This window comes from Silurus meridionalis, chromosome 10 (assembly GCF_014805685.1).
Source record: "Silurus meridionalis isolate SWU-2019-XX chromosome 10, ASM1480568v1, whole genome shotgun sequence".
Classification (NCBI taxonomy): Eukaryota; Metazoa; Chordata; class Actinopteri; order Siluriformes; family Siluridae; genus Silurus; species Silurus meridionalis.
The window spans coordinates 7,269,516-7,290,594 of NC_060893.1; the positions used below are offsets into that span (position 1 = coordinate 7,269,516).

General features: G+C 37.5%; 3 protein-coding genes across 4 annotated transcripts in view; 2 read left to right on the top strand and 1 right to left on the bottom strand.

Moving 5' to 3' along the window:
- The window catches only part of LOC124392001 (cingulin-like protein 1), a 15,549-nt gene extending 1,235 nt beyond the window's left edge, over nt 1-14,314 (top strand). The window contains exons 2-19 of one of the 2 annotated variants that reach the window (XM_046858696.1): nt 1-870; nt 1,064-1,158; nt 2,304-2,400; nt 2,610-2,711; nt 2,980-3,128; nt 3,597-3,732; nt 3,842-4,054; nt 5,014-5,220; nt 5,402-5,506; nt 7,591-7,755; nt 7,896-8,066; nt 8,209-8,364; nt 8,692-8,781; nt 10,096-10,179; nt 12,053-12,177; nt 12,490-12,598; nt 13,606-13,769; nt 13,849-14,314. The exon at nt 1-870 is cut by the window's left edge and continues 240 nt beyond it. In XM_046858696.1, the coding sequence (XP_046714652.1) occupies nt 1-870; nt 1,064-1,158; nt 2,304-2,400; nt 2,610-2,711; nt 2,980-3,128; nt 3,597-3,732; nt 3,842-4,054; nt 5,014-5,220; nt 5,402-5,506; nt 7,591-7,755; nt 7,896-8,066; nt 8,209-8,364; nt 8,692-8,781; nt 10,096-10,179; nt 12,053-12,177; nt 12,490-12,598; nt 13,606-13,769; nt 13,849-13,924 (3,114 nt within the window). In that variant the 3' untranslated portion in view covers nt 13,925-14,314. The remainder of the gene's footprint in view (nt 871-1,063; nt 1,159-2,303; nt 2,401-2,609; nt 2,712-2,979; nt 3,129-3,596; nt 3,733-3,841; nt 4,055-5,013; nt 5,221-5,401; nt 5,507-7,590; nt 7,756-7,895; nt 8,067-8,208; nt 8,365-8,691; nt 8,782-10,095; nt 10,180-12,052; nt 12,178-12,489; nt 12,599-13,605; nt 13,770-13,848) is intronic. The other variant, XM_046858697.1, reaches the window with a different exon arrangement.
- A 245-nt stretch (nt 14,315-14,559) lies between these two features.
- Nucleotides 14,560-20,105, top strand: aqp9a (aquaporin 9a). The gene is given in 7 exon segments (XM_046858701.1): nt 14,560-14,745; nt 15,003-15,129; nt 16,229-16,282; nt 16,285-16,365; nt 17,895-18,013; nt 18,822-19,039; nt 19,310-20,105. Coding segments are annotated over 7 exon segments (882 nt in total). The 5' UTR covers nt 14,560-14,667; the 3' UTR covers nt 19,515-20,105.
- Nucleotides 19,301-21,079, bottom strand: part of LOC124392002 (disintegrin and metalloproteinase domain-containing protein 10-like) — a 32,911-nt gene continuing 31,132 nt past the window's right edge. The window contains exon 17 of the transcript XR_006927076.1: nt 19,301-19,437. The gene's annotated coding sequence lies outside the window, so the exon portion shown is untranslated. The remainder of the gene's footprint in view (nt 19,438-21,079) is intronic.

The following is a 21,079-nucleotide window of genomic DNA, read 5'->3' on the forward strand; positions in this document are numbered from 1 at the left end:
CCTGATGTCTTTTTCATGAATCATCCCAGTCAAGAGTATGTTTCAACCATGAATGGGCAAGGTTTAAGCATCCAGCGGAATTTGACTGATTACAGGTCAGTGAGGCAAATGCAGATGCCTCCTCCAGAAATTCAGATGTCTACTAATACTCCATCATCTCCTTTGCTAAACTACCAGAGAAATCCTGCACTTCTCAGACCTTATGATCCCAGAAGCAACAATCTGGATTTCCATGACTCTCCCAACCATATTAAGACTAAATCTAACTCTGACTTAAATCAGTTTAGTTCAAACACTTTACCTGTTTATGCATCCAATATAATGGTGAAGAAAGCCAAAATCCCATTGCCTGGTTCAGGGAAAGGACAAACTGAAGATAATTTAGGTCCTGGAAAATCATCGGGAGAAAATACACCTTGCCGGCAATCGCACATCGTCTGCAGGCTGTCTGTACCTTACTCCAACGAGGACAATGGGCATTCCTCAAATAGGGTTGGTAGAGGTAGACATAGAAACCAGGTGGATCCCCAAGAGAGAAAACGATCACAAAGTGCAGGTGCATCTAGTTCTAGTCACTCTTCCAGGACAAGCCCAGTATTTGCAGGAGGGTCAAGAATGGGAGAAGATCTGGGTCTACCAGCTTCATCTATAGGCTCTGTGTCTCGAAATGACAGTCTTTTGAAGCTAAAAACAGGAGAGAATATGTATCAAGCAGATATAAGGACTATAACTGCAGCCCAGTTTGAAGGACAGAAAAATGAATGGATGTCACCAAGATTGGGAAGGGCTAATAACAGAATTGATAGAGCAAACCCAACCAGATGTCTTCAGCAAAATGGTGGCTATTCAAGCCAAGAAAGGGAGGCGCAGGTAAAGTCTTGACAGAATAATATTTATTTTGTTATTCAAATCATGACTGTGTCTCTATGTATTTGTGAATTGGTTGAATTGCAAATGCTTACTATATATAAATTGTGTATATCTATATACAATATTGTGTATAATATTCTGTCCCAATCCTGTATGTACAAACAGCCCTAATAAGCATGCCTGTATATTTAAGGATACCCCTGATATTTTGAATGGACAGCAGGAGCTTGTGGACCAGCCATATGAAGATGTGACTAAACAAGCATTGTTTAACTACCTCAAAGAAGGGTATGAACATAAACACTACAAATCACTTTAGTTCTATTGCTCTGTATTAGAAAGATGATTTCAAAACAGCATAATGTGGGCCATGGGTGGTACGATTTACAGATTCGCATCAGTACATCGACAAAAAACTAATCCATGATGTATCAAATTAAAAGAGTGCATTTGTATCGCGATGCATCATTTTGAACATATTTGCCTCACTTGAAAACTATAACCATCAGTAGATGTGCTATACTCTTATTATTTAGAAAATTACCAATAAATTGTGACCAATATTTTATATGTAGATTGATTTCTTCTTGCTAAACTGTTTCTCAATCGCGTTGTCTCAGCATCACTGCTGCTACGTGAATATAAGGTAGCACAACACTACAGAGAGTAAGGCGTGTCTTAAGAATCACATAGAATACAGATTAACATGGCAGAGGTAGAGCTGTAACTTCCTGAACACAGAACAAGAACAAGTCTGGTTTTATTTAACCTGTTTTCTTTTTCCGCACTATAAAAGGCCAGTTTGCTGTCCGTCTGAACCAAAGACATAGTTAGTGAGCTATCTGTGTCATATTAAATTGCATCATATTTTTTCCATTTCATCGTATTGCATTAAAGTGCATTGTGTTGAATCTAATTGAAATTTACTCACATTGGGTTTGCTTCATATGTGTCTAATGTATCATATTATTTTCTATTCATCGAAATGCAAATCGGATTCACCTCAGTTATGGAGATGCACATCCCTAATGTGAATACATTGTCAGAATTTCCTCTCACTAAAGGTTAAAGATTTTTCTGAATCATCTGATGATTAAAATAAAGGAGAAAGGTGCTTTTGCAAAAACATAGAAAATGCCGTTCCAGCTGGCTCGGTGGAAAAGTCCTCACTCTTGCATAGCTGAAAATTTAAGCCAAATTTTAAAAAGCCTACTAAGAATAAATGATACAGTAAATATTAGAAGAAAATCCTTTTAATACAAAGAAATTGCCTATAAAACATTTGTGAGATTCACAACCTAGATGTTCATTTACAGACCCTGAACCAAATTCACAAATGTAAGAGATTCATTTGTTGTGTGTTGCAACAGTTCAGGTCGAAATATAGTAATAATATTTAATGCCAAACCCTGTTGTTGCACATTGATCCATAGGAGTTGTGAGCGAGATGAGATCATCAGGCAGAAGGTAACTCTACTGTTTGAGAAGATCCAGATGTTGAGGTCATGTGCTGTCCAGAATGTGGAGGAGGTGAGGGATCTTGCTGTCACTGGCAGATCAGTGCTCTTTAATACAAACGTAAACAGTAATATTTGTGTGGTTTATTTGGCTTGGTTTTCTTTTAGAAATTAGAAACAGCTGGTGTTTTTTGGGTTTGATGCAAAATAAAAAAAATATATATATGATGTTAGTGATTCAGTCTTTAATCAGAGTTTGTGATTGAATTGCTTTGCGTTTAGCTGTCTGACTCGGAGGCTAAGGTGAAAGAGTTCCAGGAGAGAAAAGAAGCACTGGAGAGCCAAGTTGCTCTTCTAAAGCAACAGCTAGAAGAAGAAATTAAGGTAATATGACACAGAAACAATGCATACACATTGCTGTGAAAAGTATAATCCTGATTTTATTTCTATTTTTTTGCACATTTGTTAAACTTAAATAATTGAGATCGTCAAACAAATTTTAACATTACACAAAGATAACCTGAGCGAGTCTTTTCAAAAGTACAGTTCTGTAGAACATCTGTCCTAACATGAAACCTAACACAGTGGCTCGATGGAATATATATATATAATATAATATTTATTTTTTTAAAATATATATATGATTTAACAGATACGAGAGAGTCTGTCAGAGGCAAGTGGGAAGAGTTCTGGGGAACTGGAACTACTGCAGGAGAAGTTAAGTAGAAGTGAGCAGGAGCAAGTCTCACTCCGGCAGCGACTCACTGATATGGAGAAAGAGTTGCAAGTCTCAATAGAAACGTAAGATACTTTTATCCTACAGATGTAACAGTATCAGGCCTACAAGATCTAGAAATAAAGTCTTATGAATTAAAAAGTTAGAGACTTTAAAATTGAACAAAACTCTACCGTAAAACTAGTCCATTGTTTTATACAGTAACTTTCATGCTTCTGCTATAGACAGTGTTATTATTCACAAATAAAGTTGGGAATTATTTTTAATTACTGTATCTGGTGTCACTCAGATGAAGATTGAGCCTCTTTTGAGCCTGCTTTCTCTCACAGTTTCTTCCTCATGTTGTCTCAGGGAGTCATTTCTCAAAACTATTGTTGATTAGCGATATATATAGAGGGCTATATCCTGAATTAATGTTTTTATAAAGTTGCTATTTAACACTGTACATTGTTAAACAAATACAATTTAAGTGAATTAGTGAACACATGGATAGTGCTGATGTGGGATTATGTGTGTGTGTTTCTGTGGTATAGAGTCCTTCAGATCAAAAGGGAGCGAGAACGGAGTCGCGCAGAGGCAAAGAATCTGCAGCAGCAGCTCTCAGATATGCATGATGTCCTTGACAACACTAAGAGCACAGAGGAGAAAGAGAGAGACACTATCCTGCAGGTAAAAACATTTTTGGAAGATTGGAAATAAATACAACTTAGCATATAATTTAGCAATTCTAACTTTCTCTCTCTTCGTCTTTCTCTGTCTCAATCTGCCTCTTATGCAGGACCTGGCAAATTTGCGCATGGAGTTCCAGGAGCTGCAGCAGGTGCATGAGGAACAGGAGGATGTGCTGTGCTGGAAGGAGAGGGAACTCATAGCCATAAAGGGTGCGCTTCAGGAAGAGATTTCAGCCCACGCCAAAGAGGTGGAAACATTGAAGGAGCAACACAAGGAGGCTGTTGAGAAGTTACTTAAGGCCAAAGAAGCGGCTGAGGAGGCAAGTGGGAATAATCTGGATCATCTAGTTTTTAAACTTAATTTGGATTGGATTTAACTGGATTGGGGCATTCCCTTAGTACAATTGACACAGAGATTTAACTCCATACAACCTACAGATATAATCTTGGAATGTGGGAGGGTTATTGTTGTGTTCTTTATCTATTTTTCGTCCTAAGGTTTGCTACACTATTATATACTGTACTATACTATGATATATACTATGTATGCTGTCCCCAACATTTATTGCGACACTTACCGGTTTAATATAAATAAACCGATAATTTATCAAAATAAAATTATACAACCAGCATAAAAATTGGTATTTTCTAAATATAATAATAAAGGTGAATCCGCCGTGTTGTTCATTTTGCTAGCTTGGGGGTTTTAGTTTAGCGGTAATGTATTATGTGTTACCGGCCGGAGCAGCCCCTTTAAGAAGGTAGTGGATGGAGGTAAGAGATCTGACCGAGGCCAAGCATCTTTGCATGCATCAAGAGTGAGTCATAGACAGATGTAGCGGAGAGAATCCAGTAATTTTCCAAAATAAAACATCATTCAGAATCAGAAAATAAATAAAACAGAAATAATGTAAGTCATGTATTCTTTCTGTGCGGCCCGGTAACAATTGCTGTAATTAATTAGGTGTTTAGGTTAATGTTTTATTGTTGAAGTTAGGGGGAAATGTAATGCTACTGCATCCAAATATATCTTGTCAGGTCAGGAGTCAGGTGTCCAATACTTTTGTCCATATAGTGACATATATATATATATATATCTTTTGTCTATATAGTGACATATATAGAACAGAAATGTAAAAGTATGTTGTACTTGTAGCCTATTTGAAAACACCCCTTAACACTAAAAGTGTCTAAAAGAAAAAATAAAGCTGAGATTGTTGGATGGTACTCCTTGACTTTGATCCTGCATGCTATCAGCAAATCTGTTTCTCCCACTCAGAATGTGGCAGCTTTGGCTCAGAAGAAAAAAAGTGTGGAGGCCGAGCAAAGGAATACTCACGCCCAGATGCAAGAGCTTAGTCTGGCTAAGGAGCAGCTTCTTGGTCAGGTTCGTAGTCTCGAAACCCAAATCACCACCCTGAACAACATCTTCCAGCAGTCAAAGAGCCAGGAGAAACATCTCATAGAACAGCTGGACAAGCTGATGGTAAGTGTTTTGCTTTATAGGACAAAAAAAATTGATAGAGACAAAAGTAGAGAAAAGCGGATAACGTTACTAAAGTATTTCTTAAAATAATTATTTGTACATTTTGTTTGAAGATTAATTTTTTTAATGCGTATAACCCTTGTAATATTTATTGTAATTATTTTCATTTTTACAATTTTAGGAGGAGAAGAAAAGACTCGATGAGGAGTTTTCTGAGGTGAGACAGCAAGAGGAGGACATGTGTGGTGCTAATAGAGCACTGACTCGACACCTCGAAGACACACAGGTCAGTATGTCACATTTTTTTGATAGTAAATATATAATAAAAGTAAATAAGTAAACAAAATATTATAATACAGATTGAGCCTTCTTATCTGTTCTTAGAACTATTGATATCTACAGTGGGGGAAATAATTATTTGATCCCCTTATTAAGAAATTAACAGTCTAGAATTGTTATGGTCAGTTTATTTTAACATAAAGAGAAAGTATATAAAAAAATCTAGAAAAAAAGAATACATTAATATTATATATAAATGATTTTGTATTTGATTGAGTGAAATAAGTATTTGATCCCCTACAAACCAACAAGAATTCTGACTCCCACACACCCAAATTAGTCGTGCCATTAAGAAAGAACTAATCTGTCAAAGGATGTCAGGGACAAGTGTAGACCTGCACAAGGTTGGAATGGGCTACACGACCATCAGCAAGAAGCATGGTGAGAAAGAGACCACTGTTGGCACGATCATTCGAAAATGGAAGAGATACAGTATAAGTCAATCGCCCTCGCTCTCATGGGGTAAGGATCATTCTAAGAAAGGTAAGAGATCAGCCCAGAATTACGAACAGATGTTCGTAATCTGAATTTGATTGTGATGAGAATGTGATGTGGTCAGATGAGACCAAAATTGAACTATTTGGCATCAACTCGACTCACCGTTTTTGGAGGCAGAGAAATGCTGAATATGGCCACAAGAACACCATCCCCACTGTCAAACATGGAGGAGGAGACATTCTGCTTTGGGGCTGTTTCTCTGCTAAGGGTACAGGAAGACTTCACCACATGAACCCTCATGCACTGCAGAATCTTGGATGAGAACCTTCTTGTCTCAGCCAGAACAATGAAGATGGGTTGTGGATGTGTCTTCCAGGATGACAATAACCCAAAACATATGGCCAAGGCAAAAATATGGTGGTCGTGTAGCCCATTCCATTCTTGTGCAGGTCTACAATATTGTCCCTGATGTCCTTTGACTGCTTTTTGTTCTTGCCCATGGTGGTAAAGGGTTTAAATGAAAGAGGGTGGTTCTGTGATGGGTGTCTTTTATACATATAATGAGTTGATATTAGGAGTTCTTTCTTAAAGGGACAGGACTAATTTGGGTGTGTGAGAGTCAGATTTTTTGCTAATTGCTAATTGTCTCTCTTTGTTAAAATTAACCACTATAAAAATTCTAAACTGTTCATTTCTTTTCCCCCACTGTATGTGCCTGTAACATTGTCATATTTATATCATGGTGCATGTGTAAACCATGGCACTGTTGAATAGTCATACCTGATTCCTCAGATATTCATGATTAATCTTTAATAGTAGCAGTTCTGATAGCAGTGCTGGCTGACAGGTAAATCACAAAATAATGCAATTTATATTACTTATATATCATCTCATTTACTCTATGTTTAATAATAAACTGATTTAAAAGCTGCTGTCATTTCTCCATACTCCTTTATATGGTAGATATAATGGATATAATCTTTTTTTTTGTGTGTGTTTAAGAAACAGTCTAAAGTAACAGTTGCCACAAATCGCCATGGCATGAGAAATAAAACATTCCAGGATGTGCTATAATATTAAGTTGACTCAAAAGACTGTAAAATTAGTCTTCTTTTCTTTACTATTTCTTTACAGTTTACTAGATGGACTAAAGTATTGGGACCTGACTTTTCCAGCCATATGTGTTTTTCCCCAAACTGTTACCACAACGTTGGAGGCACACAATTGTATAGGATGTCTTTGGATGCAGTTACTTTATATTCTCCTTTCATTTGGAGACCCAAACCTATTTTAGCATGACAATGCCCCTATGCACAAATCCAGCTTCATAAAGATATTTAGTACATGGGCAGGAGTAAAAGATCTTGAGTGGCCTGCTGTCAAGCTCCAGCCTTAACCCTATTATCTACAGCCCTATTTCCTTACCATACATGAGTACCTGAAATTTTAACACCCTTGTAGCTGAATAAGCACAAATCTCCCCAAGCCCACTCCTATCTAGTATATATATACTTTTGGGTAGTGAAGAGTCATCAGGGACAAAAAGCAGTTCTAATAAACTCACGTTTTACAACCTGCATTCACTGTTTCTAGTGTGAGCTGACGAAGTTGAACCAGGAACATCGCCTGCTGAAGGAGAGACTGAAGGAGGAGGAAAGACAGATGGAGGAGCTCCGAAAGAACAAACGGGACATGGAGCAAGAGAGGAGAAAGCAGGACAGAGACTTTGAGAAACTACAAGAGGAGGTAAGAATAGATGTAAGTGTAAAATAAAACTGCTAATATGTTTACCTGTTTATGAAAAGTACATTTATTTAAAAATATGAAGATGAAGGTTGTTGCATTTCGATTCCATTACATTTCTCTCTCTCCTTCTGTCTGTCTTTCTACGGCTGTAGATAAAGAACATACTGGTGGGTTCAGAGAGAGAGACTCAGAAACTGCAGGATCAGGTGGATGAAGAAAGGGAACAGAGCTCAAAGGAGCTCAGTGCACTCCGTATACAGCTCCACAACACGCAAACGGAGCTGGAGAAACACTCACACATCTCACAGGAATGTCAGAAAGAGGTGCTGAAAGGATAGATACACACTAACACTTACCAGATATAATTTTGAAACAGAAAGACAATGGATCAGCAGCAATGTGTGGGAATATGACTTATTATTTTGTGTGTTTTTCTGTGCGTGTGTGTGGTGTGTGTGTGTGCAGCTGTCCGGTCTGGAGGCCGAGTTGGCTCAGTGTGAGGCAGAGTTGGAGAAGACTGAGCAAAAGTGTAAACAGCTGGAGATGAGAGTGCAGGAGCTGCAAGAGAACTGCAACAAAACTGCACATGATGATCGGGATCGGCAAGTCAAATTAATGGAGGTACACACCCATCCCCACCCGCATACACAAACATACACACACAAACACAGAGTGTGTGAGGGCTCACGGAACACTTTGATGATTATGAAATTTATGAAAATCATGCACAATGGATTCACATGTGCCAGTTCTGAACCTACTGAGAAAAAAGCCTTTTGTCTAACTACCTACAAAATCTATTTATTAAAGCCACAGCAAAACGTCTCTGGTGGTTCTTCAGGGACCAAAACCTCACTAAGGCCACTACGTTTTAAATCAGATGCAGTCGTCTTCACATATATCCATGCATGTTTCATTTTGATGTTTTGTGTATGTATTTGTGTGTAGGCACGAGTAGCTCAGCTCCAGGATGCCCTGAATGAGGAACGCAGCTGTGGTGACACACTGGTACAGAGAATGGAGAAAGTCAAGGAGCAGGTCTGTAGCCCTGTCCTAATATTGTAAAACAACAGCACAAAGCTCTTTGATTATTGCATCACATATATCCCACATATCCAGTGACAGGAAGTGAAGCAAGGGAACATTAGTATTCTAGCAAAGAAATCTACATTTTCTCCACAATTTACTGATATATTTTCCAATGTAAATATTTGTAGCATTTTAACATGACATTAATGTTGGAAGTAACCATAGCCATCATAGTGGTCAGAGTCATGCTTTCTGATGCTAGTTAGCATCAAAGTTAGTGGAGGTGGCTAAGTGGTTAAGGCAATGGACACTGGATCCAAAGGGCATGAGTTCAAATCCCAGCCACACTAAACTACCTCTCCTGGGCCCCTGAGCAAGGCCTGTAGCTGCTCAGCTGTATAAATGTCACGAAATTCGCTATGGATAAGGGCATCTACCAAAAGCTGTAAATGTATCTCATATAATACAGTTATAAATAAGAAAATATGCACAAAATACACTGCAGTTGAGCTTATATTTTTAGACAAGCCTTGAGCATCAATAAACAGTTACATTTTTGTAATAGGTGTGTATGATTCCCGCAGTTGTCCCAAATGTCAAAAATGGATCTCAGAACAATACGATATAAACAGTTGACCATCCAGGTAACACCACACAATGTTACACTTTTGAACCAGATTCACTTATTTATGTGTCTTGTGGACTTTATCTAAACATTTGCTATGTGACAAAAACCAGCTTATTCATGTTAGTAGTAAATACAAAACATCACGTAACATCTATGATTCCTGTTTTTATTTGATTGTATTGTTTTTTAAGCTTACATTTAGGGTATAAGTAAGAACGCTGCTTGGCAGTGGAAGCAGATGTCCTCTTTGTGCTGTGGTATTCTTTATCTCTGCTTCCCATATCAGGACACTGTCGGATTTTCCCTGTACACATTGTACAGACTTATCCATGCATGTCCACACACACACACACACACACACACACACACACACACACACACAGAGATGCTGACCAGAGGCCTCCGCACAAAAGGCTCGTTGAGCCAAAACCGTTCTCACCAAAACTTGACAAGAGTACTCTCTGCTAAGGAGTGTTTGCTTTCAAGCAAGACTGTTTGCCCAAAGTCAGCAAATAAGTACTGGTTTCTAAGCCAACACACACTCAGTGACTCACCTATTAGTAGTTATGTTGATACAACACTGAAAACATACAGGTGGATAAGGTCTCTTCTTTTTTTTTTTTCTTTTAGTTCGATTTTCTTTTCCGCTTTCTCTTCTCTCATCGTGTGTGTGTGTGTGTGTGTGTTCCTTACAGGTAGAGCAGGTGCGAGCAGAATTGCTGCAGGAGAGAGCAGTTAGACAGGATCTGGAGTGTGACAAAATCAGCTTGGAGAGACAGGTAAAGACAAATAACTATATATTGTCCACACCAACATGGTAATACAAGTCACAGTGTCAAACGCAAAGTATCAAATTCATCTAAAAGTTTCACTTCTGCTTTTGGAGATATATGACACAGTGTGTCTAAAAAAAAAATATTTCTTTATCAATTGTGGCTTGACTAGTTCATTTCCTTCTGTCACTGGTTGAATCAGTTGAGTCACACCTCTGAATGTCATCTTGATGTCCTGATGTGTTTGCTGTAGCTCCTGGTTATGTGATTCAGTAAAACAGTGTCTCAGCCTTCCATGTCATACAAGGAATTGGCTGCTGGTTACTCTGCACTAACAGGGTTTGCAAAAGTAATGATAAATGATCGATTTTACTTATAACTTTTACTCATGATAACTTGTACTGAGAAAATATAGATTAAGTATAGATGAAAAAATAGATTATAGATTAAAAAATAGACTTGAATGGTCAAATGGTTACATTTACAGCATTTAGCGGACACCCTTGTCCAGAGCGAGGTACAAAAGTGCTTTGAGTCTCAATCAATGAATAAATCTACACTGGTACGCAAGTTCAGATAAACCTCTCAACAGAGTTGTATGCTGAACAAAGCAAACTTGGAAAGTGTTAGTTTAAGTGTTTCAGGAAGACGAAGGTCTTCACCTGTCGTTTGAGAATAGCCAGGGACTTCTAGGGGAAGTTTATTCCACCACCTCGGTGCCAGAACAGAGAAGAGCTTTTGAAGTATACTTACTGATAGTCAAGCAGTGCTGGAGGATCTCAGGCAGCGTGGTACAGTGTGAGGATTGATGAGGTCTCTGAGGTAAGATGTTGCTGGTCCATTTTTGGCCTTCTAGGCAAGCATCAGTGTTTTGAACCTGATACGTGAAGCTACCGAGAAGCCAGTGGAGGGAGCGCAGCAGTGGGGTGGTGTGGTTGGAACTTGGGCAGGTTAAACACAAGTTGCGCAGCTGCGTTTTGGATCATTTGCAGTGGGCAAATAGCATTTAGAGGTAGACCTTCCAGCAGAGAGTTGCAGTAGTCCAGTCTAGAAATGACAAGAGTCTGAACAAGCACCAGAAATGGACAGAAATGGTCGAATCCTTCAAATTATAGTTGCTCATTTTAGTTGCACTCCTGTCAATATTTTATACTGTTTACATTTTCCTATGTAAAATTTTCATGTGATTGTGTATTTACCATTAGCTAAAATTTCAGGTCTTGCCTAGTCAATTATGTGAGCTACTAGAACGGATGCTAGTTTAACCTAGCATTAGAAAAAAGACTTTGTGTAACACGACTACAGCGACTACAGTGTGATCTTGATCATTCCACCATAGATTTCAAATATAGTTCAAACACTGAGATAGCAATTGCAAAACACTGATCAGGTGTTTCTGTGTTGGTTTCGATTAATGTTTTTATGCAATTAATGGTTCAGTTTAAACCTTTCTGGTGAAATTTTTTACCAACACCCATGTGTGTGGATTACATTTTAACTAATTCAATGACTTCTGGGGGTTGAACCAGAACTAATTTCCAGGATTTTACACTACATAATGTATGTAAATCACAATTTTTACATAAAAAAAAATTATAATGCAAATTATATGGATTTTTCCCAACATTTTAATATTCTGGGCTATTTCATGCATTCAAGACATAAATAATCCTCGGCAAGTCAATTTTATTGTATTTTTGCCGCAGAATTTTACGTTTGCTCTTTGTTCTAACTTGCTGAGAATAGCACCAGTTAGCAGTATTAGTCTCATTTTTTTATACTACCTCGTAAGTAAACTGAAAATATTTCCTTATACATAAGAATAGTTAATACCACAATCATTTTGTATGATACAGTACTGTTTTTATTCATATCATAGAGCAAGGACCTAAAGAGCCGACTGTCGCATTTAGAAGTGTCTCAGAAGTCGAGTCAGGAAGGACTTGTCACCAAACTAGAGCTGCGAATTCAAGAGCTGGAGAATCGACTTCTGGAACGGGAGAGGTGGGGGATCATAAACTACCTACAAGATACTAACACTTGATATAAAATACTTGTATCTCATTTGTTCTCGTTTTGTTTAACCAATATTAATTGTATACAATTGCAGTAATTTGGATGTGAAGATTTTCAAGTGAGATGAATATATTGCTGTTTATTAGCTTGAAAGTAGTAGTTACAGATCAGCAAGTTTCAGTCTGGTCTTCTGGGTTTCAGATTGCAAAGGAGAGTGTCATTGCCAAATGGAGTGGTTTTCCTGTTAGACGTTTAGTTTTCATACTTTTGCTGCATTCTTGTGCTTTCTTCTGTGGGCAGAGACAATAACACTCTGGAGCAGGCAAACCGTAAACTGGAGAGAAAGATGAAGGACATAACTATGCAGGTGAATGATGAGCAGCTCGCACTACAGAACCAGATGGATCAGGTGAGAGCCAGTGACCTTACTGCTTGGAGCAGAGTGGTTTTTATTTTTTTATTCGAGGTGGTTTTAAAACATTTCGAGACTTGATTTGTTTACAAGAAAGTACTTTATTTATCTACGTTTACACACTATCACCTTCAAAATAGTCCCCTTGCACAGCAATATGTCGCATCCAGCGTTCCTGCCACTTTTGAATTTCTTTTTGAAGCACGTCAAGCAACTTCTGCGATTCGCACTGGATCTTGGGAATAGTGTCAATATGGTGACCTTTGAGCTAGATCTTCAAGAGGAGAGTGAAGTCTGCAGGAGCCAAATCTGCCGAGAAGGGTGGTACGGACGTGAGATTGTGTTGTTTCCTGCGTGAAACTCACGTGTAAGGACAGAGTGCGCACGTGGTCAGAATAGCAGAATTGGTCGCACAGCTTCCGATGTACACAGGACGATGTCTTTTGGAAAACTGACATATGAAAGTCGGAGCTCACTGTGCCCCTGCGTGTAGCCTTGTGCTGCCATCTGTTGGTGTGTTATAAAACTAGTCTTAAAACTTTTTGATACCACCATTTATGATTCTGACACATACAGAGACACTGCTAAGTAATTACAAATCCAAATGATGACACTGCTACCCAAAACTGGAAGCTTAAGGGTGATGAAGTGGCAAAATCTCTGAGCTTATCGGGGCCATGTATGTAGAAGAGGGCAGATAGTGCGTTTACTCTTGTGTGTTAAGCTGCCCTGTGTTCAGAAAGATGATGTTGGCTGGTATATTGTGCTTTGAAGGAAGCATGTATTAGCCTCAAGATTTGGTAGCTGTCATATGGTAGTAGCAAACTGGCTGTGAGGTGGGAAGCTGATGATGATTGGTTCTGGGAAACAAAAATAATGAAATGCTTTCAGTTGATTACAATAGAAAATCTGCAAATGATTCCTAAGAGGAGAGTTGATAAGCAGTGTATATACTGTATCCCAGTTCCTTTATAAAATGATCTCTTTTTACACTGTTCCTGCAGTTAACTCTGAGAATGAAGGTTTTGAAGAGGCAGCTGGATGAGGCAGAGGAAGAGATAGAAAGACTTGAGAACAGCAAAAAGAAGCTACAAAGGGAACTGGATGACCAGCAGGAGATCAACGAGCAACTTTATAGCCAGATCTCGGCCCTGAAAACGGAGCTCAGGTCACATACCAACTACATAAATTAATACTTATAACTGTCTTTGCTGTAATCTCACGATCTGCATGTTTTCATTTTGCAGGCGCAAAACGAAACCGGTTATGAAGAGTTTAAATGAAGAGGAGGAGGATGAACAATGGAGTCTGAGCGCAAAGTGAAGACAAAAATAAACTTGAATATGCTTCTGTTCATTTTCATTTCACATTTATTCTTTCATTTTTGTGTGTGTGTGTGTGTGTGTGTGTGTGTGTGTGTGTGTGTGTGTGTGTGTGTGTGTGTTGCTGCGCTGCAATTTTAATGTTTTTTAATGATCTACTGCCCTCTTCTGGTAATATAAAGATTATTGCCTCTTCATATGAACTTGAAGGTGAATTTGTTTCAAGTTTAGTTTAATGGCATGTATTTCATAATAAGTTTTACTAATTTTTGCTTGTCCATACTTGTGGTCTATTAGCTGTGACTAAATACAACGAATGTGTCTAAATAAAAGCAGTTTTGCACAAAAGTGTCACTTTCAGGAAAATAAAAACAGAAAGCTGTATGTCAAACCTGCCTCATGTTTTTTTTTTTTTTTATTGTCTTTGTGTTTGTTTAAATTAAATGAACAGTATAAAACTTATAGTTTAAAATGTATGGTTATGCACAACCATGAATTGAACTCATTATGATTATATTATATATAATATTACCCTGAACCCGACAAAATATTTTGTTTTTTGGATGCAATTCCACTGGCCTATCATTCAATAGAATGAGATGAGGCAGCTCTTACAGATCAATGGTCAGGCTGCTAGGACTAAGCAGTATGCTGTACGGGGGGGTTAATAAACCTCAGCATAGATTTGGTCAGAGTGTGTTTGATTAGACCTCAGAGCAGTGTGTAAGTGACCACAAGAGAACCATGAAGCATCACTGCACTCTTAAACATGACATTTTTAAAGAGTTCCTGGCGGAGTTTCTTGGGACATTTGTGTTGGTGGTGAGTACTTGAAAATCTCAGCTAGTTAAATAGAAATTAACGAAATATACAGAGTACTTGGTCAGCTTACTATAGAATATCCTGCTTCAACAAAGCGTAAATGAATTAGCAGATCCATTCTTATCTCTCATCAACTGGTTAAATGTAAGAATTTACAGAATGCAATGTCATCTAAAATGTATTAATATACTAGTGTAATGATTAAAACATCCTTATTGTTTGTCATCCATGTGCATGCTGGGATTGTTGTGTATCAGTTGTTTGGCTGTGGCTCTGTAGCTCAGACAGTCCTAAGCAGGAATACAATGGGTGAACCGCTCACTATCCACCTTGGCTTCACCACCGGACTCATGATGGGTGTCTATATTGCTGGTGGGGTTTCAGGTAGAGACATTATCAAATCTATCATCCCTATCTATTCTTTTTATTTTTCAAGTTTAAAATATCGAAATGTGCATTATGTTAAAAAATAGGCCAGCCAGCCAGCCAGACAGCCAGCCAGCCAGCCAGCCAGCCAGCCAGCCAGCCAGCCAGCCAGATAGATAGATAGATAGATAGATAGATAGATAGATAGATAGATAGATAGATAGTTAGTCTCTGAATCTAAAATATTCATTCAGGCCTGTAATCAACCCATTTTCTGTTTTTTTGCGTAGTCCAGGAGGTCACATGTGTCCTCAGGCGATTCACTCTCAGCTTTCTAGTGGTCACATTGATCTGCATGTGCAAAAGCTTCAGTGGGCTACAACAGGATCAAGCAGCATCAATATATGCATCATTCCAGAAATCCAGACAATTTGCCATTGTTAGTGAGAATATACTTGCTACAGTGTAAATGCTACACCAGAAACCATATACTTTGTCTATAAACGTCTGTACAGCAAGCCAAAATAGAAACTGTGTCCAAAATCATACTCATAAAATAATATGCACATATTTAACAGATCACTGTTCACTGTTCTGTTTGAGAATGAGAATTCATCAGCTGTATATACATTCATATTAAGGTCTCAGTAGTATGTCTAGATTTTAGACATAGGGCACATAATACACATAATTACATCACAGTTTGATTAGTTTCATTTATGTGAAGTGCATAGGAATAATAGACCCTAAGAGGTGTAGTTAGAATTCTATGTGTCTAGGTATAGATGTTTTTATACCATTAAGATAAAAATACTGTTTGAAGTTTAATAGATTGTGTAGCATTACAGGTTTAAAAGTCATAATGAAGAATAAAATGGTAACTGTTTAAATATGTGTGAAGATGCATTACACAATCTCTGTTTATTCTTATTTTGCAACCTTAAAACTAATTAAATAGGATGATCCGCTGTGGAGGCCCTTAATAGGAGCAGAAGAAGAAGAAGAAGAAGAAGAAGAAATCTAATTTAATAAGTTTTTACCTGCCTCCAGATCAGATGCCTGTAATAATGTATATCTGTATGATCAATTGGCATTTTCTATTGTTTCTGTTTATCAGGAGGACATCTAAACCCAGCAGTTTCCCTGGCCATGGTCATACTGGGTAAACTAAGATCTGGAAGTTTCCAATTTATGTCATTGCACAGCTACTGGGAGCCTTTGCTGGAGCTGCTGGAGTGTTTGGACTGTATTATGGTAAGGGGGTGTTAAAAAATAACGACATACACAGAGACACAAAGCATGTAAAAAAGACATAGATAAAACGTCGTAAAGGACATTTAAATATTTTAGCTCTATTATAGCTATTAACAGACCAGGTGTTGATTCAATTATTATCAGCTGCCATTATTAGTTTACCTGGTACTGTACATGGCTCACACATAGATGTTTAATAATATTTATGGAGTAAATATTATAAAATATTATATTTAATAACACTCTCATAGAACAGTAAGGAATATAGGCTGTGCTCCATGCAAATATACCATGTCAATACCAATTAAACATGAACCTAATTAAACAAAATTATTTTAGCAAATGAAAGTTTTAAGCCGCTTTGAGACAATGTCCATTGCATCCATAAGCACTGTACAAATAAAGATCAATTGTTAATATTATAAAATGACTATAAACTAAATATATTAAACCTACAGTGACAAAAGTTTGGAAACTTCTAATCTTTTATTATCTATTATCTATTTATTTTTGCGACACATGAATTTTTCTTTTGATTATATTTAACAAACGAAAGACCAAAGAAAGACAATAACACAAAAATTGGACAGTGAATGACTAGAAGACGGTTCTGTTGATGAGTCCAAATTTGACTTTTTGGCTTTAACAGAAGAACTTCTTAATCTTAAAAGGAGAGAAGAAGTTAGCATACTGCCTCACACCCACAGTCAACCATGGAGGTGGAAGCTTGATAGTTTGGGGTTGTTTTGGAGCAGGGAAGGTTAAAGACGTATTCCAGGTGAAAGCAATACTGAACCAACATGTCTACCATTTTATACTCCAACACCATCTGGATCTGTGGCTTATTGAAACCAGCTTCACTATACGACAAAACAATGAATTGAAGTATACGTCTAAGCCCTACATGTGTTATTTAGAAAACAAACAGTCAGCAGGAGTGTTATAAAAGGTTATAAAAGGTCCTGCCCAGTCACTGCACCAAATCCTATTGAACTGCTCTGGGATGAAATGGATCGCAAGGTCAAAAAGAAATCTCCAATTAGTGAAGAACACCTTGTGCAAGTATTACAAGAGGCATAGGGAAGTATTTCAGACAAATGTTTGGAGAAACAAACTGTCTGGAACCAAGAGTGTGTAAAGCTGTTATTCATGCAAATAAATTGACTGTTTATTACATTTTGTATGAACATCTGTAATAATTGAAATAATAAACAAACAATTCTAAGCATCTAATTCTAAAAACAAGTACAAGTATCTGCCAGAATAGAATTTAAAGCTTAGAATAAGGAAAATAGAATAATCCAATATTTATATAGATTTTAGAATATTTACATAAAAAAATGCTAGATTTTCCTGTGTTTTGAATATATAAACACATTCAGTACATAATGCTTGTCCTTGAGGCTCCTGATATCAGGGAATATATATGATTATTACTGATAGAGGAATAATGGAATGAAATATGATATAAAATGCTGTTTTGATATTCAGTAATCAAAGAAAGAACACATTGCACATTGTTCCTACAGATGCATTTATGGAATTTACCAGTGGAATTCTGTCAGTAACAGGAATTAATGCCACAGGACACATTTTTGCTTCTTACCCTGGACGACATCTCACAATACTTGGAGGGTTTGTGGATCAGGTAACTTTGCTAACTATACAAATGTCCCTCTAATCAGTAATATTAATTATAATAAATTCCATCCTCCTCCTCCTCCTCATCATCATCATCATCATATTTTTACTGTAACACAAACGAGCTTATTTTGCACCTGAGTGCATAAAAAAACATGAACATTTCTGAATAATAATTTCTAAATAATTTTCAAAAATTTCTAATAATGTTAAATTAATGTAATATACACTTCAGCACGAGATTTTGCTCAACAAAAGTAAATGCTTGAAAAAAGTTTGAGTTTGAGGTTAACATTTTTCATTTCCTACAAAGGCTTATGGTTTGTAATCTTTTCTGACAAGGGAGAGATTTGCACATACCACCTAATAATGATTTTCCCACAGACAATGAATAAATCACTATCTGTTCTAAATGTAACTAAGAATGCAAAAAATGGTTTTTACTCAAAGCAAATTACATATATTGCTATTCATTATAATTAAAGGGAATATTTTGATAGCCAGTATGTTTTTATGTCCACTAAATGGCAGGTTAACCGATTTAGTTTAACCTCAGACAGTTCCTGACACTTTGTTCTGTTTTGTTACGTAATCAGCTAATGTGCATTGATTGGCTTCTTTATTTTCAGTACATTCAGCAATTACCTGGTCGTGGATCCCAGTGACCTACTTCTGCCTGTTCGTACACTAAACAGTCACTTAATCGTGTGTAACTGACCAATCCTGTTTTAGTAAGATGCAAAAAAAAAAGGAAATCATACATTCAAAGCAAACTGCAATACAAGCTGATTGATCAGTCTACCTTTCTGTTGCAGGTGATTGGAACAGGCGTGCTGGTGCTGTGTATTCTGGCTATAACTGATAAAAGGAATATTGGCGCTCCTAAAGGAGTAGAGCCTCTGGCCATTGGTCTGATTATCCTGGGTATCAGTATATCCATGGGCATGAACTGTGGATACCCATTGAACCCTGCCAGAGACCTTGGTCCCCGACTCTTCACTGCTATGGCTGGTTGGGGCATGGAGGTGTTCAGGTAGCACTCTAAATTCTGCATATTGTCCTCCTTATGGGGCACTTCTTGGAGTGGAGAATCTAAATTAACTAAAATGTGATTGACAGCACTGTATTTTATTTAAAGTGTGTAATGTAGTACTAAAGGGCCATACACATAGTGATTTATCTTCGAGTTCCTTAAACCCACCTTCACTGTTCATTGTACACTGCCTTTTACTTACGTACTTACATACTTTATGGCTTGCATACTTTATACTTTGTAACTAATACTGTATATTCTCCTGTCCAGCACTGCAGATCACTGGTGGTGGATCCCAGTGTTCGGGCCTTTGATAGGAGGCATCACGGGTGCTGTAGTGTACTTCCTCCTGATCGAGCTGCACCACTCTGACCCCTCAGAGAAAGCACAGCAAAAGCCTGAGGAAGAAGAGGATGAAGAAGAGGATGAGGACAGTAGCCTGAGGGACAAATATGAAATGATAACTATGGGCTAAGCAGATAATTTCTGACTATGAAGCAAATAAAAATGATTACAAATTAAGGAAAAAGTTGGCTCTTGACTCTCACTTTAGCTCCCAGACTTTCATTTGTTTGTTGTCAGGAAGCAAGTTGAGACCGGGATTAGAGTGAGAAGCCATCTATTTAACGGCTTATATCTTTGTACTACCTTACAGGAAAGTGTCTATTTTGGGAATCTATTTGATATGAGCATTTATTCAGAAAATCCATTGCAGTAATATATCTTTCCCAAGGAAAATGAAAGCCAAAGATGCTAAAAAAATTTCCAGCTAAAAATGTAGGAGAGATAAGGTCACTGTAAAGAAACTGTACTTGTTATTTCTAAATTTGTATAGGTTATGCATTTTTTTATGTTTTGAATATACAATAGATTGCAGTAATGTTAGCCATTAAAAGTGAATACAATATTAAAAGTATATCTAATTTGTATAGTATAATTTGATTGTACTCAAAATCCTATGTAGTGACAAGCATAATTGGTCATTGTGATCCCTGTTTCTATTTCTTCCTCCACAGTTCTTAATTATCTTTGTAATTGATAGAAATTTTGTAATAAAGCTCCTTGTGTTCGATTATGTGTTTAAACTCTTTCCCTTTGATTTAAAAAAAATCTATTCTTTTCCAAAGGTCAAAAAGACCATTTACTTCTTCATTGTCAAACTCATCAATCACATGCTATTCAGTCCAATACAAAATTCTCAGAACTACCATTATTGATCATATTAGCACTGGAGCAGTTCTTCCAATCTATTTTCCATGTGGTTGCACATGAACCTCGCTACACACATTGATTGGTTTATTGATTAAAAGGAATCTCCAGAGTTTTAAAACTCACCATATAAACTCACCATCAACTTTATTAGGAACACTTGTACAACTGCACATTCATGAATTACCCATTGAGCCAATGGTCAAGCATACTGAAAACATTTATCAACTCAAAAAAAATCACTTAGAATAACAACAAGAATCATAACAAGACCTCACTGGGTTCCACTCCTGTCAGAGAAGATCATTAATCTGAGACTATAGATGTACCCTAGGTAGTTGATGACAGAAAAACAATTACAGTTTGCCCTGTATCTGCCCTGTATCTACAGCTCTTCTGTCCTGTATCTGCCCTGTATCTACAACTCTTCTCTCCTGTATCTGCCCTGTATTTACAGCTCTTCTGTCCTGTATCTGTCCTGTATTTACAGCTCTTCTGTCCTGTATCTGCCCTGTATCTACAGCTCTTCTGTCCTGTATCTGCCCTGTATCTACAACTCTTCTCTCCTGTATCTGCCCTGTATTTACAGCTCTTCTGTCCTGTATCTGTCCTGTATCTACAGCTCTTCTGTCCTGTATCTGCCCTGTATCTACAGCTCTTCTGTCCTGTATCTGCCCTGTATTTACAGCTCTTCTGTCCTGTATCTGCCCTGTATTTACAGCTCTTCTGTCCTGTATCTGTCCTGTATCCACAGCTCTTCTGTCCTGTATCTGCCCTGTATCTACAACTCTTCTGTCCTGTATCTGCCCTGTATTTACAGCTCTTCTGTCC